The 9005-nt window shown below is 36.1% G+C and overlaps 1 protein-coding gene across 5 annotated transcripts in view; it reads right to left on the bottom strand.

The window, feature by feature from the left end:
- The window catches only part of SLC26A5 (solute carrier family 26 (anion exchanger), member 5), a 70739-nt gene that overhangs the window by 15045 nt on the left and 46689 nt on the right, over positions 1-9005 (bottom strand). For 3 of the 5 annotated variants that reach the window (XM_008592255.1, XM_008592261.1, XM_008592268.1), the window contains 4 exons: positions 8239-8346; positions 7286-7486; positions 6621-6675; positions 4956-5533 (listed from right to left, as the gene is read on the bottom strand). The exons of 1 other annotated variant lie outside the window; for it this stretch is intronic. In XM_008592255.1, coding sequence (XP_008590477.1) covers positions 5340-5533; positions 6621-6675; positions 7286-7486; positions 8239-8346 — 558 coding nt within the window. In that variant the 3' untranslated portion in view covers positions 4956-5339. Of the gene's footprint in view, positions 1-4955; positions 5534-6620; positions 6676-7285; positions 7487-8238; positions 8347-9005 lie in introns of those variants that run through there. One more of the 5 variants, XM_008592273.1, reaches the window with a different exon arrangement.

The following is a 9005-nucleotide window of genomic DNA, read 5'->3' as shown; positions in this document are numbered from 1 at the left end:
CTTGTGCAACCACCCCCAAATCCTTTATTCCACCATAGTTACCCCCCACCCCCAAATACTGAGACCAAAATACAATAACAAACATTTTTATTGAAGTTCAGTATTCATAAATAAGTTGCAAAATAGTGAGAGCTGGATAAAATTTTAATTCACAAAGGAAAAAGCTGACAACATAGAAAATATTGTTGCATTGAAATATTTAAATTTATGAAAGTTTTCAAGTAGAAAAGCCCTTCATTCATAAAACCCAACGAACATTTTTTCTTTCTTGAGTTTCATTTTTGTGAACTTCATCAGAAAAATTCATCTTTTTTATAATCCTGCCCTAGTCTTTCTTGAGGTATGAAATAGATCAAACCATTTCCAGGTTATGCTAACAATAAAATATACTCAAGTAAATGACTGAATATGTATGTTTTTGAGTGTTTTGATTAAATAAATGTAAGCAGTAAGCATTTAGAACATGCTCTGAAGTCTTTCCACTTTTTTTATATAGCCACATACTCATATACACCAATCCAAAACTACTCATATTGTTTATGTTGAGGTCATGCTGAGGCATGTGTATGCAGATAGTGCCAACACTATCCAGATTAGCATGTTTGGGCCCAATTTAAAAAGATAAAAACATACATTTGCTGGTAACTCCACTTAAAATACATATGTGCATGTGTATAATACATGTGTGCAGATGCACATATATATATACGTGTATCAGGGTGCTGATAAATCAGGATACAAAGGGTTTAAGACTAGAAAAATATACTGTAGAATTCCTTCAAAAAAATACTTTCTTACATTTAAAAAATGTGATTAGATTTATAAAAAATTAAATTTCCATGATGTTTCTCGGGTTCATCTTTTACATAAAGTGAAATGCTGTACACCATTATAATGAAAAGCCTGGTAAGCCTTTCTCAAAGGCAAGCTGGATTTTCAGGATGCTCAAACTTGATTTTCAAGGTGTTTAAACAGTAAGCAGGCATGTTACCTGGTACAGTGCTGGCTTTTGACCATTTTGTTGTTGGGATTTGAGGGGTTTCAAAACCATTGCATGTATTTTGGTTGGCTATATGTTTAGAGAATTAGACAATACTTTTTATCAGTTCTCAAATTTTTATCAGCACTCAAAACATATTATCAAGAATCTAAACATACTGAATCCTAAAAGCATTCCTTGAAGATGCACGAAAAAGGACCAACATTATTTTTGCACTTACTAAAGCATACAGACTCACACCAAGGGAGTTGTTTGATTTTAGAATTTAAATTGATTGATTTACTATCTTTAAAGGGGCAAACATAATAGATAATGACTTCATATAAATATGAAGATATTTAAAAATAAACAGCTAAAAAGATAAAACCACCACATACCCTACCCTCCCTCTCCCTCCCTCTCCCTCCCTCATCCCCACACAAGAGCACACCTCACCCCCCCCGCAACACACAAAAAAACACACCTACTCACTCCAGGGCAGATTCTCTGCTACCCTCTGTTTTCTTCATGCACACAAGAGGGCAGACTTAAAATGTACACTAGAAGTCGGGCACCTCTTTTCTCTGCTAAACAGATAAGAATACAGGCTCAAACCGCATGGAGTGGAGTGGATGTTTTAGATGTTACTGAAAACTACGAAATGAGCTACTCCCAGGGTTTAAAGAGGATCCGTAACCTTCACTTTGTTTGGGTCCCACTGCAGATGAGACTGGCAATTAGGATCCCACTATCAGCTGCCATATGCTTATATGGAGTCAGTGTCTATGACACACATTGGAGTTTCCTGGGCCCTGGTTCAAAATTGTTGCCAAATATATTCCATCAATCCATAAGGCAGAGATCAACTACTGTCATATTACACAGCATTTGAGACAGACAAAGGACTTCTCTTTATGGGACTTGCCTGAAAACAGAGCTTTCCCCATATTGCCATAAAATAAGGCAGTGTAATCTTTATATCTTTCAATTTGGATTGTGCCCATTTTGATAGGACAATATGAATCTGAATTTGAATCAGGCTGAAAAACATATAGAAAGGCATACACGAGCAGCTATTAAGGCCCAGAAAGAACAGGTGGGCTTATACATTAATTCCTTGAAAGGTAGAGACAAAAAGGTCAAAATTTTCCACTGTATGAACTAATTCTAAATAAAACATTCTGACATGTTTACATATAGGTGAAATGTTATTTTTTGAAATGTACTCATGTTCTCATGTATGCTAAAATAAAAATATATTTTCCCACCTTCAGCAAGACTTAAGTGCTTTTTATGTACATGATAGAATTTTGTTCAAAACAGGTTAAAAATTAAATAACAGAAAAGTTACATACAATTGTGTAAGCTATAGACAAATACTGTTCGTGTACTACGTTTAATCTATCAGTCACTAGGACTTGTGTGGAAGGCATTTGTTGAAGACTGGTGCTAAAGAATATACAAAAAAATATTTTAAACATTGTTTAAAATCCTTAAATTTTACTTAAATGGCTGAAATGATTTGAAACTTACAGAAGTTTATAGTATAAACTGAAGTTCTACAACTACATGCTCTTTCAGAAGGCAGTCTGTATCAGAATGCAGATGTATCTGATCTTGCATATGATGATTGCAAAGGAAATAACTGGATGAAAATCTAATTTCACTCTAGATCTAGATAAAGTATGGATTAGAAGGGAGGGGTTTACTTTGAATTAAATTAGTAAAGTCACTGAGAAACCCGAAAGGAGTTAAAACCAACAGACCATGGGGTTTGGTTGCAAGTAGGCCATGCTAACATAATTTTACTGGGATCTGACCACTTTTCTTCTGACAGTGTCTTCTTCATAAAAACTAAAACGAGTCAATAAGAAAACATAAAAAAAAGACAAACACTATTAGCAGGAACTGTTAGCAGAGGAGGCTTTAGACAGATTGGCTAATGCCTGTGCCTTGATTTACAGTGAGTTAGTACTATAAGAACTTCAAGAGCCAGAACTTTCAATGACAAATTGGCTTAAAGGTCTCCCCCTTATTCCCAACCTTTGAACATTCCATGTTTCTGTATCAACTATAAACAATGAATGAGATAAGCATTCTACTCATATACTCAAAAACTGAGTTTAATGCAGAATTAACTGATAACTTCTTATGGACTTCTAAGGAAGATATTAAATTATACCTTTCTTAAAAACATTGTCTTTAAGGATACTTCATTATTAGCAACAACAGCAAAACTTCTAGGAACTCCTACTGGCCACAGTTGTGAAAATTTAAGCATCAAAAAGAATATAATGGGCTGAAACACATTAAAACTGTAAAAATTTGAGCCTACAATTATACCAAAAAAGGGAAATCTAAAAAAATACCCTAATCTGCCACCATCTATTAAACCAATTTCTTACTTTGAAGTTGATAATTAAATGGAAATAATAAAGCATTCAACCTGCCTTTCCAGTAAGAACTGTATTTAAGGATAACCAAATAGCTCAAGTTGAGAAGGGAAAGCTATAGTTTACATAGAACAACCAACTAATAAATGCAGAAGAAATGAGAGAATTAGAAAAAAAAAATTCACAAGCCTGAATAAAATTACTGATTTAGGCAAGGACTATCACTCAATGTTAAAACTCCTGGGTGAATGCCTGCTAGGGAACTGAACATTCATTCAATGCCAGCGGAGCAACACCATATGGTTAACTCCAGTCACAAAGAGGAAAACCTGAGAGGATCAGACTGTTATGCTGATCCAGTGATCTATCTCAGCACTGTTAATGATAGGTCAACTAGATATTATGTCTTTTCTGATGCAATGTGATATGAAGCACGCATATTATCTATATTCTAGCACAAAATGTTTAACTTGAGTCCATGAAGTCTTTAGATATAACTTCAGATTGCAGGCAATTTAGGGAGTAAAGGAGCAAGCTAAACAAAACCATGAGAGAACAACTAGACAAATTCACAAGATGGGATTCTATAGGACCACTGCCCTGGTCTCTAACAAGTCAATGTCATGAAAAAAAAGGAACTGGAACTCTGCTAGACTGAATTAAATTTAAGGGACTTAAAAGGACATGACCAGTTGCAATGTAAGGTCATAGAATGGATACCAGTTTGGACAAACAACTGCAAATTAAGGACAATTGGGGAAGTCAATATGGTCTGAAGTAAAAATATTCTGGAAGGAGAAAGTGGAGATTGTTGACTTAAAAAATAGGTTACAAAATACTATGTAGACATCTTATTTTGGTTAAAAATGTCAGTGTATATGCACAGAAAAAGATCTGGAAGGATATGCATTAAGGTGTTAACTAGTAATCTCTGAGTGGTGGGAATATGTTTTTTCTTATTTATTTATTTATTATTATTATTTTTGGTGGCTGGCCTGTATGGATGGATAGCCAAACCCATGACCTTCATGACACCAGCACCATGCTCCAAGTGAGCTTATTTTCTTATTTTTGCTTGTCTATTTTTTCAAAGTGTCCACAATACACTTTTATCACTTCTTTAATAATAAAACGGTTTTTTTTTTCCCCTTTTTTTTGTCTTTTTTACTGACCGGTAACGGGATCGCAACCCTCGGTGTTGCGCCCGCACCGTGCTCAGCCAGTGAGCGGGAACCGGTCTCCACATGGGATCTGAACCCTCGGCGGGAGCGCCACCGTGCTCCCAAGTGGCGCACTCTCCAGTGCGCCACCAGGCCTGATGGAGGAGTGTCCAGGTCAAAGGCATTTCCTTTTTTTTTTTTCCTTTTTGTCTTTTTTACTGACCGGTAATGGGATCGCAACCCTCGGTGTTGCGCCCGCACCGTGCTCAGCCAGTGAGCGGGAACCGGTCTCCACATGGGATCTGAACCCTCGGCGGGAGCGCCACCGTGCTCCCAAGTGGCGCACTCTCCAGTGCGCCACCAGGCCGGCCCTAAAACGTTATTTTAAAACAAGAACTTCTGGAACATTGTGGGCTTTTCTCTCCTGTTAGATAACTGATTATAGACAGTCTGTAGACAAACAAGTACAAAACCAAGGAACCACTACCCATCTGGTGACAGCATATCATATTTGTAGGTAAAGTATTTAAAGACATTTTTAAGTGCTTGGCTTACAAAGATAATGCTAAAAAGTAACAGAAATGTCACTGCACGATAAATACAGGCAAGAGGCCAATTTATCTTTGAAATATTCATTGAAAAAAAACACAAGTAAGATACATCTTGCTATGCATCATTCACCCTCCAAATTAAGCCTTGACTGTGGATATTTACCCTTAGAAAAAAATCTAGTGTCTAATACTTAAAATGTGTAAATTAGGAATTTCACAAGAGGCTCACAACCCCATCCCAGGCTGAGGTCCTCGTCTATGCCTCAGGAATGGCAGGAGTGGCATTGGGCTCCAAGTCCTCCTGGGAAGGGGGAGCTGAGGCTTCCTGTTCAGCAAGTGCCTCTCGAACTTGGCTGCCTAAAACTGCATCATGAATGCTGTGGAACAGCAGCTCCCATAAAGCAGGATTTTCAAAAAACCTATTTCTAGTGAGGTCATTCACAACTTGTGCTGTAAAAAGAAGGAAAAAAAAAATTAGTCAACACTCTGGGTATCAGTCTTGAACATTAAAAAAAAAAAAAGTAATGTTTTCAAATAGTTTAAGTATCAAAATGCCACAGTGAAAGTCTCAATCCAATCCCCGTCTCCATCATGCCTCACCCTGAGTCCCAGGAACTTTTATTACTTTCTTATGTGTTCTTCCAGGATTGCTCTATGCAAATATAAATAAATATATATTCTTATTTTCCCCCTTTTCTTATCCAAAAGATAGCATGCCATATATGTTATTCTGGACTCTTTTTACTTGATTTTTTTTACCACTACATGGTGTTCTATTGTCAGATGTACACTAGTTTATTTAACTGATCCCTTTTTGTTAGTACTTGAGTTTTTTCCATAGACAATGCCATGATGATCAATGACGTATAGATGTCATTTGGAACGTGTGCAGCATATTGCTGGATTTGCTGTGTTAAAAGGTAAATGCATTTGTAATTTTGAAAGATAATGTTGATCTGTTCTCCACAAGGTCTTTTGCAATTTTGCATTCCTACCAGTAATGTCTGAGAGAGCCTGTTCTGCCATATGCCTATAGAGCATGTGTCAACATTTTTGATTTTTGCTTATCTGACAGGTGAAAACTAACATCTTTATGTAGATTTTGTTTTCATGCACTATTTTAACCAAAATATAATATAAAGCAAAAATACCACGCAAAGTATTCCAAAATCATTGGATGGTAAAACAAGCAACGTGAATGATTTTATATAACCGTAATATGTTAATGGCACCTGCTACATAATTAATGTTATAGTAATGTATATAGTATTGTAATTACTATATTTATGGCAGCCATTAAATATTACAATGATTTATTAGCTCCTTTCCTCCAACTCCAGTTCAGGGATCCTGCCTCAAGTAACCCAATGATATGAATACCTCAAAATGGTGAATTTTGAAGCTGTCTTTAGAGTGATTTTCAGAATAATTTTTATAAAAAATTAAAATTTAGGAAAAAATTTCCAAATGTAGCCATTTTTAAAAACTGAAACAAAACTAAAATGTTAAAACTTCTCCTCCCCCAGTGTGTACTCACCACTGCATCCTGCTAAATATACATAAATACCGACGTCTCCATATTCCTTTACAATCTGTAATAATGTTGAAATAAAGTTTAGTTTCTCTTGACGCTGTGCCAGATGAAAGTCTTTTTCTACCAATATGTATTTCAGTGATGTAAGACTCTAATTAATTCACTTGAGCTACTTTGCTTCGGTAATTATGTACTTTTGAGCTAATCAGTTAAAAATAATTTTGTCTTCTTTTGCTTTTTCTATGCACAGTTATAATTAGGAGTATTAAAATATTGTTAAATTTTACTTAGTGTGATAAAGGTATTATGTTATGATTTTTTAAAAAAGAATCTTCTTGTAGAGATAGATATTGAAATATTTACAGATGATGTGACAACTGGAATGTGCCTCAAAATAAGAGAAAGGAAAGTGGATGTTGGGAATAAATGGAACCAGATTGACTATAGATTGATAATTGGTGAAGCTGAGTGATAGTTAAAGGGGGATTCATGTTACTATGCTCTTTACTTTTGTATATTTTTGAAATTTTCCATAATTAAAAGTTGAAAAATCAACCATAAAAATGAACTTTAAGAGTTGAAAAGAAACCCTAGTTCATCTTCCTGATTTTACTGATGGTGACATTGGGCACAGACATATTAAGTAACTTGTTCAAGATGATGCTTACCCCTGCCACAGTTTTTACCCCAACAGAATCAATAAAATTGACTTGGGTAAAATCCAGAATGATGGTGTGGACATTATCCCCTGGGGGCATAAATCTTTGCATTTCTTCAGGAAATGTACTTTTGGTGACTATTGGGGGATATTTTACTTCATCATCCTCTTCCTCAGGCTTAGTACCATCTTCTCCATCTACTTTTGCATCCTATGTCAAAAATTAAACCAAACCAAGAATTTTATGAACAACTCACATTTTTGGTTGGTGAAAGATCAATAATGGAAAACCAGCCCTTATATTCTCAAGCTACTAAGTATACTAACTAGGGCCCTTCTAAAATATTTGTCATATTCCAGCCTTGTAATATAACAACAACAAAAAAGGATGTGTCCATAACATGAAATTTTATCTCATTTTAAAAATTTATTTATTGATTGATTGATTTTTTTGGCTGGCTGGTATGGGGATCCGAATCCTTGACCTTGGTATTACAATAATGAACATTCAATTTTAGCTCATTTCCTTGTCTTTTCCTCCTCCTCTTTCTTATTTTTCTCCAATGAAATCCATTCTCCTTAGTCATCCTCTCCATTTTCCCATAACTTCTAAAATAGTTCCATTCACTTCAGCGTGACAGGTCACAAATTACCATCAGCCTGGAGAGCAACAACCAGCCTTTACATTTTTTTACTCTCAACTGAATAAATATATGACGAAGTGCTAATGGTAAAATTTATTAAGGTACTGTGAAATTTTTATTTTTCAAAACAGTGTTTTCACTAGTTTTTTCAGAAGTATCCTCATAACTGACTTTATCATGAACCTTTAATATACAAAAGATACTTAGATTGTTCCTAAGCTTTCAGTAACTTTATGCTGTTTAAATTTAATCATGAATAAAGACAGAGAGTGCTGCAGATCAAGAGAGAAGGGAAAATTACAATGAAAAGACCACTCACCACTTTGACTGCAGTTGCATTGGCCATATTTGCGTTTCCAACTTCCTTAGCATACTTCCTCATGGCCTTTCTTCTTGCTCCCATTATGAGTGCTGGGTTCACACCAGTCTTCACAGAAGAGCCATATATGCAGAATTACTTCATGGTTCCCAGGAACCCCCCCAAATGCCAGTAATCTTCAAGTCTCCTCACTTTGCTTTCTGTGCAAGGTTATCACCCCAACTCTTGCTCAACCTTACCCTCAGATGCCCTGAACTGAGTTACTCCCTCGTTAAAAGAACATTAGTAGCCTTTCTTATTCTCAGTCTTTATTCAAGACAACCAGAGAAGCTAAAATAATAGAGAGAGTTTTTAGAGTGGTATTTACCAAAGTCAGATCTCTCAGATTCTTATATTTAAGAGGCTCTGGGTCGATGGGGAAGTTTTCCTACATACTGGGCAGTGGGAGTTGAGTTCTAATCATGGAATCCACATGATCCCAAGAGTATAAAACCTAAAATTATTTTTTCACTTTTTTTTTTTTTTTGTCGTTTTTGTGACCGGTAAGGGGATCGCAACCCTTGGCTTGGTGTCGCCCGCACCGCGCTCAGCCAGTTAGTGCACCGGCCATCCTTATATAGGATCCGAACCGGCGGCGGGAGCACTGCTGCACTCCCAGCGCCGCGCTCTCCCGAGTGAGCCACGGGGTCGGCCCTCACTTTCTTTTCTTAAATTTTTTTTTTTTTTTTTGTCTTTTGTCTTTTTCCGTGTCCGGCAACGGATCGCAA

Source organism: Galeopterus variegatus, unplaced genomic scaffold (assembly GCF_000696425.1).
Source record: "Galeopterus variegatus unplaced genomic scaffold, G_variegatus-3.0.2 Scaffold153, whole genome shotgun sequence".
In the NCBI taxonomy this organism is placed as follows: domain Eukaryota; kingdom Metazoa; phylum Chordata; class Mammalia; order Dermoptera; family Cynocephalidae; genus Galeopterus; species Galeopterus variegatus.
The sequence above is the reverse complement of the archived record's forward strand: the minus strand, read 5'-3'. Positions and strand labels throughout refer to the sequence as shown.